Source organism: Primulina eburnea, chromosome 1 (assembly GCF_022965805.1).
Source record: "Primulina eburnea isolate SZY01 chromosome 1, ASM2296580v1, whole genome shotgun sequence".
Taxonomy (NCBI): domain Eukaryota; kingdom Viridiplantae; phylum Streptophyta; class Magnoliopsida; order Lamiales; family Gesneriaceae; genus Primulina; species Primulina eburnea.
Genome location: NC_133101.1, coordinates 9,057,839 through 9,078,377, shown reverse-complemented (window position 1 = coordinate 9,078,377; position 20,539 = coordinate 9,057,839). Strand labels below are relative to the sequence as shown.

The 20,539-nt window shown below is 40.1% G+C and overlaps 1 protein-coding gene and 1 pseudogene across 1 annotated transcript; both read left to right on the top strand.

The window, feature by feature from the left end:
- The first annotated feature begins 911 nt into the window (after positions 1–911).
- On the top strand, positions 912–15,375 carry LOC140826645 (caffeic acid 3-O-methyltransferase-like; annotated as a pseudogene).
- On the top strand, positions 3,350–4,766 carry LOC140826653 (uncharacterized). The gene is made up of 2 exons (XM_073189124.1): positions 3,350–3,827; positions 3,909–4,766. The coding sequence occupies exons 1-2, from the start codon at positions 3,471–3,473 to the stop codon at positions 4,293–4,295; spliced, it is 744 nt and encodes a 247-aa protein (XP_073045225.1). The 5' UTR covers positions 3,350–3,470; the 3' UTR covers positions 4,296–4,766.
- Positions 15,376–20,539: the final 5,164 nt, after the last annotated feature.

The window sequence follows — 20,539 nt, the reverse complement described above, 5'->3', positions numbered from 1 at the left end:
CAGTGCCCTGTGCGTGCAGTGTTTCTGCTCATTCTATCAACAAGTGGTAAGTTTCATCATCGATTTTGACTGAATTTGTGGGTTTGATTTTGTATTTTTCTTATCATTTATAGTCTCACTCTCTCTCCCAGTGCCCTGTGCGTGCGCACAGTGTTTTTGCATATTACCTTCGTTTTTTGATTTCTTTGCCGTGAGGCTCTGCTAAATAAATTGTTTTTTCTTGAAATTAATAGAGGTTTGATTTTGTTTGTTTTACCCTTTCTCCAGTCAGCATTTGCTTTAAATTGATGTTTGCCCTCCTATTGAACTTTCCGTTGAATGATTGCATTCAATTATGGATATGATATATTTCATTGAATGGTCAATTTTAATACCATTATTTAAATGTCTAAAATTATTACCCACACTAGAATACAACCATCAATTCATGATGGTCCAAACACGAGGGGCCTAACCCATTATACCGCATAAAGAATTTTTTTTATCAATGATGAGTACTATTTGTGTGGCTAGTCAGCTTGGGTTATTAATCTTTGATTTTCCAGTATGATGTGCGAGTATTCTGTTTACTGCTCTTGTCCTTCTATCAATTATGGGCTAAAACTGGTTAGTGTGTGTAACTAAGAGCAAACAAATATGTTTTTCTTCTCTTAGAAATCGGATTTTTGATTGGCTTGTGATTGAAATGAATGAAGTTATTAATATTTTTCACTATTGTATTTGCAGATTATGGATTCTACAATGAACCAAAGTGTTAACATAGATGATTATGAGGAAATCGGAAACACTAAGCATGGTCAGGAGGAGGCTATATCAAAAAAGCCTAAAGAATATTCTGATGTCTGGAATTATTTTATGAAAAAAGAGATTGGTCAAGATGGTATACAAAGAGCCGAATGTAAGGCATGCAAGAAAGAGTATAAATGTGGGGGAAAACAATACGGGACTTCTACATTAAGGCGTCATCTTCAAAGTTGCAAAATGGTAAAATTTCATGATGTTGGACAAATGATTATTGATCATGATGGGAACATGAGGTCAAAAAAAATAGATCAAAAAATTTCACGTGAATTATTAGCTGCTGCCATTATTAAGCATGATTTGCCATTTACTTTTATCGAGTATGATGGTATTAGAGATTGGGTTAAATATATAAATCCCGATGTGCTTTGTATTTCCAGAAATACTCTTGTTTCCGACATTTCGAGAATCTACATGAGAGAGAAAGAGAAACTTAGGAAAACTTTGGCTAACATAAAAAATAGAATTTGTTTAACTTCAGATGTATGGACTGCATGCACTAGTGAGGGCTACATTTGCTTGAGTGCCCACTTTGTTGATGATGATTGGAAATTGAATAGTAAAATACTTAGCTTTGCTCATATGCCTCCTCCACACTCGGGAGTTGAATTGGCATCAAAATTGTTTGGATTTTTGAAGGAATGGGGTATTGAGAAAAAAGTTTTCTCTTTGACATTGGATAATGCATCAAGTAATGATAATATGCAAGGCATTTTGAAAGAACGACTTTCGTTGCATGATAGCTTGTTGTGTGATGGTGAATTTTTTCATGTTCGTTGTTCTGCTCATATATTGAATCTCATTGTCCACGAAGGTCTCAAAATAGCTAGTGTAGCTTTGAATAAAATTAGAGAATCTGTCAAGTATGTGAAAGGCTCAGAGGGTAGGATGAGAAAATTTGAAGAATGTGTGAGAGCAGTTGGTAACATTGACAGTGGTATTGGCTTGAGATTGGATGTGCCTACTCGTTGGAATTCAACATATTGGATGTTGGATAGTGCCATCAAACATAAAAAGGCTTTTTCTTCTCTTCAATTGAACGATAATAATTATAAATATTGTCCTTCAATTGAAGAGTGGAAAAGAGGAGAAAAAATATGTGAATTTCTTGAGCCATTTTATGATACTACTAATTTGATCTCGGGTTCTTCTTATCCTACATCAAATTTGTACTTCATGCAAGTTTGGAAGATCGAGGTTTTGTTAAATGAGAACTTGTCAAATGAAGATTCGGTGGTAAGTGATATGTGTAAAAGGATGAAAGAAAAGTTTGATAAGTATTTGAATCAATATAATGTGGTGCTTGCATTTGGGGCTATTCTTGACCCACGAATAAAGCTTTCTATGTTAGAGTTTTTTTATTCGAAACTTGATGAAGATCCTATCAAATGCCAAGAGAAGATGTTGATTGTGAAGACAAAATTGTACAAGCTTTTTGAGCAGTATACTAACACCAATCAGACAAGTTCTTCACAACCAAGATCATCTTCTGTTACAATTTTACATACTCAAAGTGGAGGAGAAATTAAAAATAAAGACAAAAGAATATATGATGTAAGTATTAAAATGATTTATTTCTTTTCTGTTTCTTATATTACTCTTTAGTTTGTCTTTATATATATATATTGTTTTACTATAAGTTAATTGATGTAGGAAATCATGGCATATGAAAGTCAAACCATTAGAAGTGCAGGAAAATCTGAATTAGATCTTTATTTGGAGGAGCCAAAGCTTGAATTTGTATATTATCAACATTTAGATGTTTTGGAGCATTGGAAGAATCATAAGCATCGATACCCTTCACTTTCATTGATGGCATGCGATATTTTATCTATCCCCATAACTACGGTTGCATCAGAGTCAACTTTTTCTATTGGTGCTCATGTGCTCACCAAGTACAGAAGTCGTATCCTTCCTGAAAAAGTGCAAGCTCTTATTTGCACGCGTAACTGGTTGCGTGGTTATGTTTATGGTAATTTCACTTTTATATATACACATAAATTTTCTTAAATTAATATATTGGCTTACTCGTATCTTTTAGATGCAGACGATGATGAATGTGAAAATTTCAAAACAACTTCATCCCGAGAAGGATCCAATGTTGTTGAAATTTTTGATGAAGAAACAGTGGAGGGAGCTACTGTAGAAGATGAAGATTGAATGGAGTTTAATGAGATGGACTTTATAGTATTTGTTTAGTTTCTTCATGTTTGAGTTAAGCACTTTACTTTTCATGAATTATGTTATATGCTTTTTAAATTTCTTATTTTAATGTTTGTAAGTATTTTATGAAACTATTTTATTGTATGATTATGTCATTACAAATATAGGATTTAAAAATAGAAAAAAATAAGTAAATATCAATATTCAATATACGTACATGATACTAAACTAGTTCATGATATGATATTAACAAAAAATAAAATAATATTCATATATGATAAAAAAATTATATATTTCTGTAATCGGTTGGGGTTGGAATTTTTTAATCAAACTTTGAACCAATCCATTTTTTTCTCGTTTTGATTAATTTTAAAATCAATTCGAATCAGCCATCCATGCCAGGCCCTATTTCAAGTTTCAGCCCACTTAATAAAGTGTGGGTCGGCCCGCGTAACCCGCGACCCAAGGTGGGTTGGGCTGGGTTGGCCATTTAGAGGCCCGCCAAAATGGCGGGTTGGCCCGCCCCGCCCGCCCCGCCTAAGGGTGGGTTACGGCGGGTAGCGGGCTGGCCCGCCCCGCCAGCCCGTTTTGACAAGTCTAGTGAAGATGATCCACCTCTTGTCTCTGAGCGACCGAGCCCCAAGAATTCTAGCCCCGAGGTTTCAGACATTAATGAAGCTTTTGACACTGACTTCAGTCCAGCCACATCTGTACAGGGAGTCCTTCAAGCTGGAATATCTGGTGTTAAATTCGATAACAATCCTGATGCTTCTGAGGAAAGAGCCACTGATAACCCTCAGGTCTTGAGGGAGTTCCCCTATACCGCCGTCCTTAGTTCATTGCCTACGGTTACTCCCTCCATGGTAATATTCTTCACCATTCCTTTTGTTTTGGATATCTCCATGTATTTGCCATGCTTAACCTTGACTTCGTTTATTTGACAGGATCTTACATCTCGTAGGGCGCGACTCGGTCTCATTGGCGAGTCGGAAGGCCAATTTGACCTGAGCTTCTCTGATAGTGTTTCCTCTGAGACTTCCACTCTTGAGAAAAATGCCCCATCCGTTGAAGCCCTTGCTCATGCCAAGATAGCAGTTCGAAATTTCCTTGGTCTTGGCTTGCACCAGCTTGGGGAGTCTCAGAGATTGGCCATGCTCTCATCTATATCCATTCTCAAGACTTCTCCAGAGTTTGCCACCTCGGAGTTCAGCATATTTGATGGCCTTCCGACCATCTTTTCGGAGTCTGATGCTGCCTTTGCCACCACTGCCGATATAATATCTCGTCGCTCGTCCTTCCAAAGCCAGCGTGAGAAAAAAAAGAGGAGCTAGACAGGCAATGACAAGGCGCTTCGCGAGCAGATCGTCGCAGCAGCGGCCAATTATGACGCTGAGGAGGCCGAGGTCAAAAGCTGGAGGAGGAGATCTTGCGACGCCGAGCTAGGATGGTCACCTTGCTGGATGAAGCAGAGGCTTTGGAGGCTATTTTGTTGGGCAGTAGGAGAGACTCACAGGCTATAGGCCAACAGCTCCTTAGTCTCAAAGATGACTATCAACTCTGGACCGATCGGCTTCGGGAGGCAGAAAATACCCAATCGGAGTGTCTAGCCAAGTGGGAACAGCTTCGAGCTTTATTCCCTTGATCTTGCTTCGTTTAGTTGACCAGTATTCATTAGTTCGAGATAGCCGTTTGCATTTCCTTTGATAGGCACACTTGTTGGAACTTTACTATCTTTTCCCCTATTTTGGATTTGATTATCTGCCTTTACTGCTCCCCTTTTTGTTGGTTTGTCTTGTGTACAAAAATGCGTTTACTCTCAGCAGGTAATAAGGATTGGCCATGAGTTGGCCTCGGTTCTCCGGTGTATTCGACACTTAAGTCTTGGTGAGTCTGGGGCTCTTTGAAACACAGGTAAGACTTAACCCTTACATGCTCTTATGTGCTCTTATGTGCTGCATCCACTCAAAACGATTCCATCGTCCTTTACATTATGCATTGCACTTCAGTCGGATCCCTTTCCCGCATACACGTATATGCATTTGCACTTCAGTTGGACCCCTTTCCCGCATACACGTATTTGCACTTCAGTTGGACCCCTTTCCCGCATACATGTTTACTTACTGTTCTTGCATGCGGTGGCTCCGCTTCTTATCTATTGATTGTTGGTTTGGTGTTGTGGTCATTGGGTGTTGGATGTGGAATGAGGATGGGTTTAATGTGATGTTGTGTATCGGATGTTGGGAAGGAGTTTATATTCGTTCTTAATTCTCTCAACCCAATTCATTCCAACAGTTTCAATCAAAACCATAAGTTGGCTTAAGACTCCCCACTCGCGATTATTTCCTCCCCTGATCTTTTATCAAAACAAAATGAATTCAGTACGATAAAAGTGGCCTCCTGGCCAACTTGAATTGATCATCTTTATTTTTAAACCATAACGAATATTTACAGTAGTGGCCCTAAGGCCTACTTCAAACAAAATCCCACTAAAAACATGCAACAATGGCTGATTAACCTATTTTCTTTCCAAAGTCAACTTCTAGGTCTTCTTGGGGTTTGCATATTGCCTTTGTTCTCTTCAGTTCTTCCTTTATTACTCATTGCCCGCCAGGTGAGCTCAACTCCCTCGCTCGCCTTTCCTGTCATATTCTAAGTGGCCTCAAGGCCTACTTCATGAATTTGTCACTGCACATGCAAACAATCAATTTATAATGGCAGTATGGTCTATTCCACCATGATTTTTGGTACCATAAAAACATTGGAAATAAGTGGCCATAAGGCCGACTCCCTATCCCACTCTCCCCGATCAATTTTATTGTTGAATCATAAACAAAATATATTTATTTCAGTGGCCCTAAGGCCTACATCACATGACACCTTGAAATCAGGAACTTAATATATACACAAGTGGCCCCGAAGGCCAACTCCCCACTGAAAAATGCCAACTCCCCACTGAAGAATGCCAACTCCCCACTGAAGATTAGCCTTCGTGATTGTTTTAGTCGCAAGCTCTTCCTACTTCTTCCCTCATACTTGGAAAATACGGCTTGAGATACTTGCCGTTTATGCATCTTTTGTGTGGATGGCCATCTATGCTTGATAGCCAATATGCATTTCCGTCTAATACCTTATGTACCTTGAATGGTCCCTCCCAGTTGGGAGACCATTTGCCCAGCTCCCTATCCTTTGTTCCTAGTGGTAGTATGGTCTTCCACACTATTTCTCCTTCATGGAAACTTTTCTTGTTAACTCTTTTGTTGTAGATTCTCGCCACTTTTTGTTTTTGTAACAGCAAAGCATTGTACGCTTGGATTCTCAGCTCATCTAGTTCTTCTAACTCCATGATCATTGCTTCATTATAATGCTCAAGGGAAAGTTCATTTTGCTTTGCCACTCGCATTGATGGCACCATAATCTCTAATGGGAGCACTGCATCATGGCCAAAGGTAAGGGAAAAAGGGCTCACTCCAGTGGCAGTCCTCTTGGATGTCCTGTATGCCCACAAAGTTTCTGATAATAGCCTTGGCCAATCCCTAGGATTCTCTTCCATCATCTTTTGTAGAATCTTTATCAACACTTTATTTGACGCTTCTGCTTGCCCGTTGGACTGTGGGTAATGAGGGGATGAGTTTATCAATTTAATTCCATAGTCTTCTGCAAACTCCCTCGTATCCGAGCTTGTGAACATAGTTCCCTGATCCGTGGTCAATGACTCTGGAATTCCAAATCTATGAATAATATTTTCTTTCACAAAGTTAATGACATCCCCTTGCTCCGCTTTCTTCAAAGGCACTGCTTCTCCCCATTTAGTGAAGAATTCTGTAGCCACAAGGATGAACGAGTGACCTTTAGATGATGAAGGGTATATTTTCCCTATTAAGTCCATGGCCCAGCCTTTGAATGGCCATGGTTTGACAACGCTGTGAAGTTCATCTGCCGGAATTCTTTGGATGTTCCCGTGTCTCTGACATGGCTGGCATCCCCTAGCATATTTGATGCAATCTTTCAGGATGGATGGCCAATAGTAGCCATACCTCCTTATCAACCATCTCATCTTTATTCCAGATTGATGCGCTCCACACACTCCCTCATGAACTTGCTTCATGATCTCCAAAGCCTCTGGGAAGCCTATGCATCTGAGGAGCAGACCATCTAAACCTTTCCTGTACAAATCATCCTCCACTAAAACGTAATTAAGAGCTCTCATTTTTAAACCACGTGGAATATCTTTCCCGGTTGATTCTAGCACCATTTTCATGTCATCCCTCCAGTCCCCAGCTAAGTTTACATCCAAGTTGAGCGTGTCTACCTGAATCCCTCTTTGCTGAATTGAAGGGTGGTTTTTCTTCTGAATCAACACTAGTCTGTGAGTGAGTTCTGGAGACATCTTCAATCCCGAAGCAACCTGTGCCAACTCGTCTGCCTCCCAATTTTCTTGTCTTGGGACGTGAACTAATGACACTTCCTCGAAATCATCTAGAAGTTGGGATGCGGCGGTATAGTAAGGTGCCAAGGACAAACTTGTGCATTTGAACTCCCCTGACAGCTGTTTGAGTACCAGCTGAGAATCCCCTGATATCAATAATTCTCTTGCCCCTAAATCTTTCAGAATTTCCAATCCAATGACCAGTGCTTCGTATTCTGCTTGATTGTTGGTGCATGGGAAATCCAAATTAAAGGATAGAGCGGTTTTCACACCTCTTGGGGAGGTGATCACAATACCAGCTCCAGCTGCTGTTTCTGTGCTTGATCCATCGAACTTCAACTCCCAGGGTTGAACTCCCACTCCACAAACTGGAAACCCAACCTTTTCTCCAATAAACTCATCAAGTTAAGGGTGATCAGCTAAAAAATCGGCAATAGCTTGGCCTTTTACTGATTTTTGGGGATAATATGTCAACGTAAACTCGGCCAATGCTAAAGACCATTTGCCAATTCTCCCAGAGAGGATATGTCTATTAAGCATGTATTTAATCAAATCGGTTTTAGCCACCACAAACACTCTTGATTGAATCAAATAATGTCTTAACTTAGTACATGCATAATACAGTGTTAAGCATAGCTTTTCAATCACAGAGTATTTCACCTCTACTGGAGTAAGGAATCTACTCAAATAATAGATAGCTTGTTCATTTCCTTCATGATTATTTTGAACTAGTAGACACCCAATTGATTCATGAGCAGCAGAGATGTATAATTTAAGGGGCATTCCATACCTGGGAGGCATAAGAACAGGTGGGTTAGATAGATATCTCTTAATCGCTCTCTGATGCGACTCTTCCCATTTGAACTCCCCGCTGCCTTTGAGCTTCAACAGCTGTGAAAACTCCTTTGTCTTCCCTGCAAGGTTAGAAATAAAACGCCTCAAGTAATTCACTTGCCCAAGGAAGCGTTGCAACTCTTTCTTGTTTCTAGGCGGATTTGCTTCCATAATGGCTTTGGCTTTGTTTTTATCTACTTCAACTCCCCTCTGATGTACAAGAAATCCCAAAAAGTTTCCTGCTTTTACGCCAAAGGCACATTTCAATGGATTCAACTTCAATTCATGTTGCATCATTCTTTGGAAGCTTTTCCTCAAGTGTTCAATGTGATCAGCAGCTTGTTTAGACTTCACAACGATATCATCTATATATACTTCAATGTGATGCCCTATCATGTCATGAAAGATGGAGTTCATAGCTCTTTGATATGTGGCTCCCGCGTTCTTTAGCCCGAATGGCATAACAAGCCATTCAAACGTACCAACAGCTCCTGGGCATCTGAATGCAGTTTTGTGAGTGTCACTTTCTGCTATTTTGATTTGGTTGTAGCCAGAGAACCCATCCATGAAGATAACAGCTCATGTCTAGCCACTGAATCAATCAACATATCAGGTATCGGCATTACATACACATCCTTGGGAGTTGCACAGTTCAAGTCTCGGAAGTCGATGCATATTCTGACCTTGCCATTCTTTTTCATTACTGGCACAATGTTTGAAAGCCATTCGGTATATCGGATTGGCTTTATAAACTTGGCCTTTAACAATTTCTCAACTTCCTCTTTCACTTTCAATTCAACTTCTTTTGACAAGCGACGAGATGGCTGTTGAAATGGTTTGAAACCTTCTTTGAGTGGAAGTCGGTGTTCGACCAATTTTCGGTCCAACCCTGGCATGTCATCATAACTCCATGCAAAACAATCTTTGTATTCCTTCAACATGCTGATCAAGTCTTGCTTCAACTGCTCTTCCAGTAGCTTACTCACATATACCACTTTTGGATTCTCAAGCTCCCCCAAGTTAATCTCTTCCAATGGGTCTTGAACTTCGTGTTGGCCATCTTCCGTTTGAGATGGCGCCATCAACAACTCATCGACTTGAAGCTCATCATCTTCGTATTCTTCTTCTTGGACAACTTCAGTTCCATAAGTGTCCCATGCTTCCTCTTCCTTTAGTTTGTCCAGTACTTGCTGCACATGTGCCTTCCATATAGAGGTTGCAGCTACCTCCTTTTCTTTTTGGTTCGAATCAATCATCAATCTCCTCAATCAGTGGCTGAATTATCGGCCTAGACGGCACGATAACAGTAGGTTTGAGGATTCTTTCCAACACCGAGCTTGGAGTTGGTGTTTGCATGTACAGTGGATTTTCTTTCTTGCTATTGCTACGGATTTTGATGGGCCCAAAATCCTCATTGTAATATCTGGCTTCTACTGCACTTGCACTTGTTTGGAACGGCTGTCCATCCGCTTCCACGACCTCCACGTCATCCCCTTTCCAAAATAACAGCAGCTGGTGCATTGAGGACGGTATGCACTGGTTTGCATGGATCCAATCTCTGCCTAACAACGCTTGGAAGTTGGCGGAGGAGTTTACCACGAAGAATGCACATAAATATGACATACTCCCCACAGTAACATCAGCAGGGAATACCCCAATGGTCTTGGTGGTTTCCCCTGTAAATGCAGCAACCGAAACTTCCGAAGGAATCAAGTCTTCTTCATTTTTGCCCAAACTTTTCAACATTCTTACCGGAAGAACATTCACAGCTGAACCATTGTCAATCAACACCCTGGACACTGGCTTTCCATTCAAGTGGGCTTTGATGTACAACGGCCTTATGTGCTTGGTCATGGCCAGTGTAGGCTTTTCAAGTATCACTTGTTTGGGCTTATTCGGGTGATCCTCCTTGATAATCACTCTTGAGCTCCCTTCAGGGAGTTTATTTGCATGCTCTTTCTTTTGCACTGATCCTTGGGGCATCAACTCCCCATTCTCTTCTTCCATCATTTTAAACCTCTCGGGTAGTATCACCACTCCTGTGGCACAATCCACAGTGATGTGAAATTCTCCAATACAAAAATTGATTGTTTTTCTTGCTTGATCATCTTCTTCGCTTAACAAATCATCATCATCTTCAACAAACTTATCCTCAGTAGCGGATCTTCCAAACTTGGACTTACTCCCCACTGGCTCCCTGGAAACTGGAACATCAATTGTGGATTCATTTTTCAACTTAGCGGACTCCTCTCTTCTTGCCACCGCTCTTTCTCTCAAAAGTTGTCTCTTTTGTGTCCTAGTCGGTGGCCTAGGGAACTTTTTGTGTTGGGCCACCCTCCAAGACTCACTGAACTCCCCTCTGGCTGGAAGAACGTATCTCGGCTTTACTCCACTGTTCTCAATCATTTTTCCTTTTGTGATTTCGTATGAACGCCGTTCTCTGCCTTGATCAGCTGATAATTTTCTAGTTTCCACCTTTCGTGACTCAAATGCATATGCATTTCTCCTGTCCGAATACCTTTGACGATGATTGCAATATGACTCCCCTCTAAACCATTGTTTCTCCACCACTGGTCTTTTAAGGAAATGTTGATTCCTCGGCCTAAAGGCCGCGGATTCACCAACATTTCTGGGGAAACGTGGTTGAATTGTGCGCATTCGATCGGCACTATGCCTTCCAGGTGCTTCAAACATTTGACCCTTTGGAATCCAGTATTTCTTGATTACCCGGTCTTTCACTGCAAAGGATCGGCTTCTTTTCTCATTGAGAAGATCCCTCAAATCTGTCACATTCACATTAACCAAAGCTACCGGGGGAAAAGGATCATCATCCACTGCCATAGACTCTTGTTTGTTGGGGAATTTCACAACTCCCTTATTAATTATATCTTGAAAAATGTTCTTGAATGCCCAACAAGATTTGGTGGCATGATTATAGGAGTTGTGGTATTTACAATACTCTCGTCCCTTCAGCTCTTCTGTAGGTGGCATCTTGTGATCAGGCGGGAATGTGATGAACTTTTCTTTCACCAAGAAGTCGAAAACTTCTTCGGTCTTTGATACATCGAATGTATACTGCATGTCTTTGGGGAGTTGGGAGTTGTTCTTCTCTGTTGGCTTCTTTTTTAGCAGCGGAACTGTGCAAGACCCGGCCGATTGCATCTCTGCCAATGCCACCTCTTCCACCTCCTGATAATAAGACCCCATAGTAGTTTTTTTCTTGTACGACTCTTCCCGCAATAATTCTTCATATTCAGCCACTTTGGTAGCTAGCTCGAAGAAATCCCTGAACTCCATTCCCTGGAATTTCTTCCTCAATTCAAAATCTAGCCCCTTTTGTGCCATCTTCACGAACTCGGTCTCCGGTAGGAACACCTTGCACATATTCTTCATCTTCTTGAACCTGTCTATGAAATATTCCACAGACTCTCCTTTCTTTTGAGTGACTCTGGATAAGTCCGCAATGCACACTTCAGGCTCTGTTCTATAGAATTGAATGTGAAATTGCCTTTCCATCTCTTGCCAACTCATTACTGAATTTCTGGGGAGTGAGGCATACCAGGCGAATGGAGTCCCAGTGAGGGAATTCGGGAATAGCCACAACTTTAGATTGTTGAAGTTCTCCAAGTTGGCTAATTCCCCGCACTGGATGGTGAATCTGGCTATGTGTTCCATGCTGGACTGGCCATCCTCCCCGGAGAATAAACTGAAATCATGAACTCTATAACCCCTTGGATACGGGTTATTCACGTCAATGTAGTCTGGATAGGGTTTGTGGAACTCTGGGCGGCCAATCTGTTTCAAGGCCGGCCCATATAACTCTTGAACAGCTTCTCTCACCATTTCTGGGTCAATCCCGTGCATGTTTCGAGCGGGGAGTTGGTGATGGTAGTAATTTGCCCCCCGAGCCTGGAACCCTGCATTTAAACCAAAATTACCTCCTGGGAAGCCCACATCTACTCCTTGATAATCCATGTGTGACATATCTTCATACGCTCCCGGTTGGTATAGAGGATTGGTCACGCTGTACACTTGACTACCTGGTTGTTTCGAGCTCCCCACTCCATGAGCACGTGGATATGGCTGAGCCCTCCCTCCTAGGCTTTCTTCTCTCTTGTGAGGTAGTGTATACCTTTTTTCTGATTGATTTGGGAGAGTAAACTCCGAGCGGCGAGGATCGCCAGCCCTTGAGTTTCCAACTCCCTGGTCGAACTCACGGACTTGGTTACTTCCCTGACCAGTCTCTTTGACAGTGATATTTTGATCCCCTTGGGTAGACTGTTTTGGTTTACTAAGTAGAGTCTTTAAACAGTCAGACATGGCTTTAGATAATGCCACTGAGATCTTCAATCTTTATGGCGGTCAACTCTTCCACCACTCTGTCTGAAACTTGATCATATGTAATAGGAATCTGCAGCAGATCTACTTCTTCAGCCTGTGGTTCAACAGTAGGTTGCTCTGGCTGTGGAACCTGAGTTCCCTCTTGATTAGCCAGAGACTCCCCACTGTCCTGATTGACGTTTTCTTTCCTTCTTGGCGGCACAGTGATGGTCCCACCGGGCGTGCCAAAAATATGTTTGCACAATATTTGGTGTTGCGGGCGTGCCAGGTGCGAAGTGCACCGATTTGTGTGAAAATGATAAAAATCTAACTTCTAAAAACAAACGAAAGTGAATTCTAAATTTGACCGTCGGTTCTAATCTCCTAAAACAAATGCAATGCCAAAATAAAGAAAACTATTGTGAATCGATGCAAATAAACCCCTGACATGATTTTGAATTTACAAAACTGTAGGAATTCATCAAAACTTGAAAATATAATAACTTGTGCAGAAATCTAAAATGAGAAGACGCTAGAAATATACTGAAAAGCTTGAAAAACTATTGCTTGAAGATTGCAATTTTGCAGAGAGTATTTTGCAGAATTTTGTGCGTAGTTGAGTTGTGTTGTCTCCTTTTCTGTATTGCCGATCTCCTTTTTCTTCCTGGCCGATGTGTCCTCTTTCTCCACTCCCCCATGATCTCCACTATCTGCTCCCCTAATGTCACGATTTCTAACTATCCTCCCACGTTCTTTTCCTCTTCCGCGCTCAGTGCTCCTTCTTGAATCGATTTAAGAATTATTCTGTTATGGGCTTATTTAATTGGGCTTCAGAATTGACTTGGGCTTGTAATTAAATTATTTTTAGCCCAAACAATAAGCATTCACCACTTCCTTATTCTCAAGCCCTTCAACCAATTTAATTCCCTCTAATTTCTATCAGAACCCAAAAGGAAAAATGAGTCTGAAAATGGAGGTCACAGAAGAGGATGCTTCTTTCTTATTCGCCATGCAGCTGGCCTCTGCTTCTGTGCTACCCAATGTCCTAAAAGTGGCGCTGGAGCTCAACCTCCTTGAACTCATGAAGAAGAAGGGGCCCGACGCCTTTATTTCGCCGACAGAACTTGTCGCAGAAATTCCCACGAACAATCCAGAGGCGCATAACATGGTGGATAGAATCCTCCGCCTCCTCGCGAGTTATTCTGTTTTAAATTGCAGAGTGAAAACCCTACCTGATGGCGGCGTTGAGCGGTTGTATTCATTGACTCCGGTCTGCAAGTTCTATACCAAGAATGATGATGGAGTTTCTCTGTCCCCTTTCTTGATCTTGAACCTAGACAAGGTTCACTTGGAGACTTGGCAAGTATATATCGATATTTTGGTTGCTAGCTTGATCAACTATTAATCTAACTCTAGACGTTTATTTCAAGTCGATGATCGATAATTGTATGCATTTGTAGGTACCACCTGAAAGATGCAATCCTAGAGGGAGGAGTTCCTTTTGACAGAGCATATAAGATGAATGCATTCGAGTATCAAGGCACAGATCCTAGATTTAACAAGGTTTTTAATAGCGTAATGTTCAATTCTTCGACAATTATGATGAAAAAAATTGTCCAAAAATACGAGGGATTTAATGGTCTGGGTACTTTGGTTGATGTTGGAGGTGGAACCGGTGTTTCACTGCACATTATCCTATCCAAGAATCCAACTATAAAAGGCATTAATTTTGATTTGCCTCATGTTATTCGAGACGCACCATCTCATGAAAGTACGTGAAATTGAGCATTTTAAAAAATTAAATATGATTCCATTGAATTATTTGTATTTGGAGACTACTTTTTTTTGTAGTTGTATCAATTAGCTAATGGTTTATGTGAAACTTGAGTTGGCCGGCCTTTTTGTATTCAGGCGTGGAGCATTTGGGTGGAGACATGTTTGTTAGTGTTCCCAAAGGCGATGCCATTTTCATGAAGGCGGAGTTGTTTTTATCCAAAGAAACACTTCACACACATATATATACAAGCACATACATATACACACACACACACACATACAGATTATAATGAACATAGATGAAATGTACAAAAATAGAATATTATATATTTATATATATTGGAAAAAATGAATTTATTGGCCGCCTGCTTCATCAAATCATCTATTTTCAACATTTTGTCTACCTCATAAAATATTTATGAAAAAATAATTTTTCCATAATTCTACTTAGCTTTTTTATTACAACTTTGTAAATATATATATATATATATATATATATATATATATATATATATATATATATATATATATATATATATATATATATATATATATAGACACACATTATTAATGGATTTGGTTTAGTTAGAGTGATTCAATTATTTCCTTTTTGTTATATCATAGTGGATTCTTCATGACTGGAGCGATACATATTGCTTGAAAATATTGAAGAGATGCCATGAAGCACTTCCGAATAATGGAAAAATCATCATCGTAGAATGCATCCTTGCAGAGACCCCAGCCGATGGACTTATATGTAATTTCCAAGTTGATGTACTAATGTTAGCGTATAACCCGGGTGGAAGGAGAGGACAGAAAAGGAATTTCATGCTTTGGCAAAGCAAGCGGGGTTCAAAGAATCTAGAGTAGTTTGTCATGTGCTCCCACTCTGGATCATGGAGTTTTATAAATAAATTATAGTTGGTTGGATTGCTGAAGATAATTACCATTTTAAAATAAATTAAATCTTGGGCTTGCCATATATGGCTCTTATCTTTTACTCTTATTATTTGTAAGATATAACGCTTGACAGATGTGAGTTTATATAACACCAGTAGTGTAAGATTGTAAATTTGTGTTTTATCAGAATTAAATGTTGTGCTAAATGTTACAATATTTAAGACAACATGCAGCAGAATATTAAAGTTTGTAACACAAATTGACTTTAAATAAATAGATGGACAAGATTAAATTTGCACAAGTATAAATACTTGCGCGGTGCCTCAGGGCAAAAATTAATCACTAGAAAACCAAAATGTTTACAAAAACCAATCAATAGTGATTAAGACTGAAATCAATTTCCTCAACACGTTGAGAAAACAAATAGCTTTCTAGAAACGATTAAAAATACTAAAACATAAATAAGAAAGAAAAAACGTGATGCCAAAATCTTGGAGCAACGAAACAATCTTCAGCCAACACTTGCACGCGTGTTGTCTGAAATGTCTCCAACAATTACGACATCACGAGCAACAACACTATTCAAAACAGCACGTCCCTTGAAAAATTATTTTTCCGAAATCCACAACGTGCACAAGTGCGTTTATTATTGATCGAGAGGGAGAGCTTTAACAATGTCCTTGTTTCTCTTATATGTAGACTTTCTCTCTCCTCAAGTTTATCTCCACAAGGAAACCTATTAAACAAGGAAAGTAAATTTTTATTAGGAAAAAGCTCATTTTGAAGATTAATATCATATCATGATAATATTTGCATAATTATTTCATTATCTAAAAAGACAAAATCTCATAAGATATTATACTCAATCAAATCAACAAGGAAAATATAATATTAAGGAAATCATTTAAATTAAGTAAATATACTAAGAGATTATATTTCTCTTCAATTTTCCTCTTTTTTTCTTTCTGGATAAAATGAGATTAAACTCATTTATCCTTGTTAGCTCAAGTCATCACCCCCTGAATTAGAGAATTTTTCTCCCCATGAATAAAATAAAGTTAGTACGAGTGTTGTTAGCTTTTTTGGCAACACTTAGGACAACACCTGCACAATTTCATTAACAGTTCATTAAGCAATTACAACAAGCACTGGGCAGAACATATCTCCTAGCAAATAAATCATAGCAAACTGATAGAGCAAAAGAAAAGAAACACAGCCATTCTCTTATCAGTTCTCATCCCCTTCATCAGTATCTTCATCGTCCTTGGTCCCCGATGGACCAGCTTCTCTAGTAGGTGTTTGATCATCATCTCTTTTTTTTTTTCCAGAATGGACACCCACTTCCAGAAGTAGCATGTAATCAGCAATAAAAGTTTCATAATAGGCTATTTCAGCCTTGTCTTGAAGAATTTTGGACAACGCATGATTGATTTGTGCGTTAACTTCATCCGTGGTGAGAAGTATAAAATCCATGGACTTGGGGGTGTAAGACTTGCTCGGGGGAGTGGCACTTGTAAAAAGCGTAGTGGGGGCGCACCAGGGAAGATCAACCTTCCGGTTGTCCTTAAAGAATGCAGAAGCAATCTTGAATAGTTCACTGATGTCAAACATGTGCTCATCAACATTCCGAACAAAGCCTTGAGAGACCAGCAACTCATAGATTAAACTTGGAAACGGGAGCTTTGACGCATTGAGCCCTCCATCATCATATTGAAGCATTGTTTTGAACACCAGCTTCCCAAAGTTGAAGACTCCATTCGTCCCGATGGAGTACAGAACCATTGCTTGGTGTCTTGTCACAATGGTGGTGTTTGTGGACGGTGTCCAATTGCGATGGACAATTTGTGGAGTACTGAGTAGAACGATGTAAGATTGGCGGCTGGAAAGCGCTGAGGATGGGCTAGAAATTGTGTAAAGAGGCCCCCTGTGAGTGTATAAGTGATCATATGAATGTCTGGGGCAAGTTCATCCTCATCCTCTGTTGGTGTCTGATAGTAGGAGTTTATTGTGGTAGGACTAAACTTATATATTTTGTCATGAACAAAAACATTCACGTATATAGCATACCTTTCATCACCTACACCAGGTGATAGATTGGAGTAGAATTCCAGCACAGGTCTTCGACTAAATGGTGTGACAGCAGAGACTGTGGAGAGTGTAGAATGAAAGTAATAATATTTCATTCAATTTCCTGATCTGTATCAATTAGAGGAAAATCAGTACAATGATTAGGCTAGTAAATCAATTTCATTTATTTGTGATTGCAAATGATATGCCGATCATATCATATACATTTGTATATATATTCTTACACTGTAAATAAAAAATTATCATTTTGGAGAATCCATTGTTATCAAAAGCTTTGTCATGGTATCAGAGCAAGTTGATCCTTGACCCACATCATTAAACAATTTTTTTTCCTGTCCTAATGTCATCCATATTTCCAACATTTGTCACTTTCATTCACGTGTCATGGCTTCAGACACCAACACTACCACCCCAAATACCCAACCCATTATCTCGGTTTCTCAAGAACATCTTATAGCCATAAACATCTCTTCTCACGGGATTCTTAAACTCACCACCACAAATTATCTCTCATGGAAAATGCAGTTCATGGCCACTCTTATTGGGTACAATCTGGATGGTTTCATAGATCTCATCCATGCCCTTCAAAAACAATTGCACAAGGTGAATCCATCACCACAAATCCGGCGTACTACACTTGGATTCGTCAAGACAAGCTAATCTACAGTGCTATCATTGGATCCCTCATCGCCTCTATTATTCCAATTCTTGCTCGTGCCACTACATCTGCAGAAGCTTGGTATATTCTCAACAATACATATGCCAAACCGACACGTGGCCATATCAAGCAAACTAAAGATCAGATCAAAGGTGTTGTAAAAGGCTCACGAACAATAACTGAGTTTATGACATTCATGCGAGTCGAGCCGATGAACTCGCCATCCTTGGAAAGCCATATGATGAAGAAGATCTTGTCGATGTAATTCTCGACAGCCTCGGTGAAGAATATAAATCGATCGTAGATGCTGTCAATGCTCGAGAAACACCAATTTCATTTGATGAACTACATGAAAAGCTATTGAATAAAGAGCATTCGTTGCACCAATTGCAACCCCCCACCAACTTCTCTTCCTAATTCTGCTCTTGTTGCAACCCAACGAAGCAAGAATTGGCATTCACCACAAAATCAAGATCATCAACAATCATGGCGCCAAAATCATCCCCAAGTTCAAAAAATCTGGACTTTCCTCCACCACAAATAAATTTCCTCCACGAGGAGATCGTCTAAATCCTCGACCATATCGTGGAACATGTCAGGCATGTGGTATCAAAGGACACAGTGCAAAAAGGTGCCCAAACTTCCAATTGGTACAAATATCTAGAAATCAATCATCTCGACCACAATCCACCTCATATTTTTGCCCTCCTACACCTTGGAAACCACGTGCACATTATGCAGCGGCAACATCCTCAGAAGCACCATCATGGCTCCTTGATAGTGGTGCCTCGCATCATGTGACAACTGACTTGAATAATTTGTCCCTTCATACTCCTTATCATGGCAATGACGACATTATGATTGGCGATGGCACGGGTTTTCAAATCACTCATACTGGTTCCACCTCACTTTCCACTGCAACTCGAACTGTAAACTTGAGCAGTGTCTTTTGTGTTCCAAATATGAAAAAGAATCTAATTTCTATTTATCAACTTTGCAACTCAAATAATGTTTCTGTTGAATTCTCACCCACTACATTTTATGTGAAGAATCTAAGCACGGGGCAATTATCCTAACGGGTCACACTAAAGATGGCGTGTATGAGTGGCCAATCTCATCCTCTACCTCAACTCCACTAGTTGCTTTCTCCAGCGTCAAAGCCAGTTCTTCTGAGTGGCATCATCGCTTAGGTCATCCATCAAAAGCTATCTTACAACATATTATTTCAAATTTTAATTTAGATTTGTCAAACTCTTCTTCTCACACTCAGCCTTGTAATGCTTGTCAATGCAATAAAAGTCACAAATTAACATTCTCTACCTCATCCATTTTATCAACGCAACCACTAGAAATTATTTTTTCTGATGTCTGGACATCTCCCATCGAGTCCACTGAGAATTTCAAATATTATGTCATATTTGTTGACCACTTCACCAAATGCACATGGTATTATCCTCTCAAACGTAAATCTCATGTTCAAGATGTCTTGATTCGATTTAAGTCTATTGTGGAAAAATATTTTCAGCAGGTCATAAGGACTCTTTACACAGATAATGGGGGAGAATACATAGCTCTCACAAGTTTTCTTGCAAAATCTGGAATAACACATTTGACCACTCCGCCCCACACCCCTGAACACAATGGATTTTCAGAACGGCGTCATAAACACATCGTTGAAACTGGCCTTTCACTACTTCACCATGCTTCACTGCCTCTGTCATATTGGAATTATGCATTCACAACTGCCGTCTATCTCATTAATCGTATGCCAACTCCTACCCTAGAGTTATCCTCACCTTATGAAAAAATTCTCAACTCGTCACCCAAATACTCCAAACTACGTGTCTTTGGCTGTCTTTGTTATCCATGGCTACGTCCATATACTTCCCATAAACTTGAGCCTCGGTCTACTCCATGTGTTTTTCTAGGATACTCACTTACCCAAAGTGCGCACCACTGTCTTGATCCAACCACATCCAAAGTATATGTCTCTCGCCATGTTAGGTTTTTTGAATCTGTTTTTCCCTTATCTTTTATACAAAGTACTCTACCTCGCACTCAATCAGACACACTCTCTTCTTGGCTTCCTCCTACGTTCACAATTCCATCTGTGCCACTCTACTCGACATCAATGGAACCAGCCCCTGAAAGACGGCAATCTTCCCCGTGTGTTGATCCACATACTCCATTTTCCAACTCAACAATCTTTCCAGAAACAAATCTCGGATCTCCACCTATTGACCTACCACCAGCCCAAAATCAATTGGATAACACTATAACCTCAAAATCTTTCCCTCCTCCGAACACCCATCCTATGACCACCAGATCCATGAACTCGATTCACAAACCAGCTCAAAAACTAAGCCTCATAGCCACCATCGATCATCATGACCTTGAACCAACATCACATACCCAAGCTATCAAAGACACTAAATGGCGTCGTGCTTTGTCTGAGGAGTATGATGCCCTTGTCCACAATGGAACTTAGGAAATTGTTCCACATGTTTCCACACAAAAATGTTGTTGGATGTAAGTGGATTTATCGCACTAAACGCTTACCTGATGGCTCTGTT

Bases quoted from the DNA above. Each gene is read 5' to 3' on its own strand.
- LOC140826653 (XM_073189124.1), top strand. From the start codon at position 3,471: ATGGCGGGTTGGCCCGCCCCGCCCGCCCCGCCTAAGGGTGGGTTACGG. The intron at 3,828-3,908 runs GTAATATTCTTC...TTTATTTGACAG, and splicing joins CTACGGTTACTCCCTCCATG to GATCTTACATCTCGTAGGGC.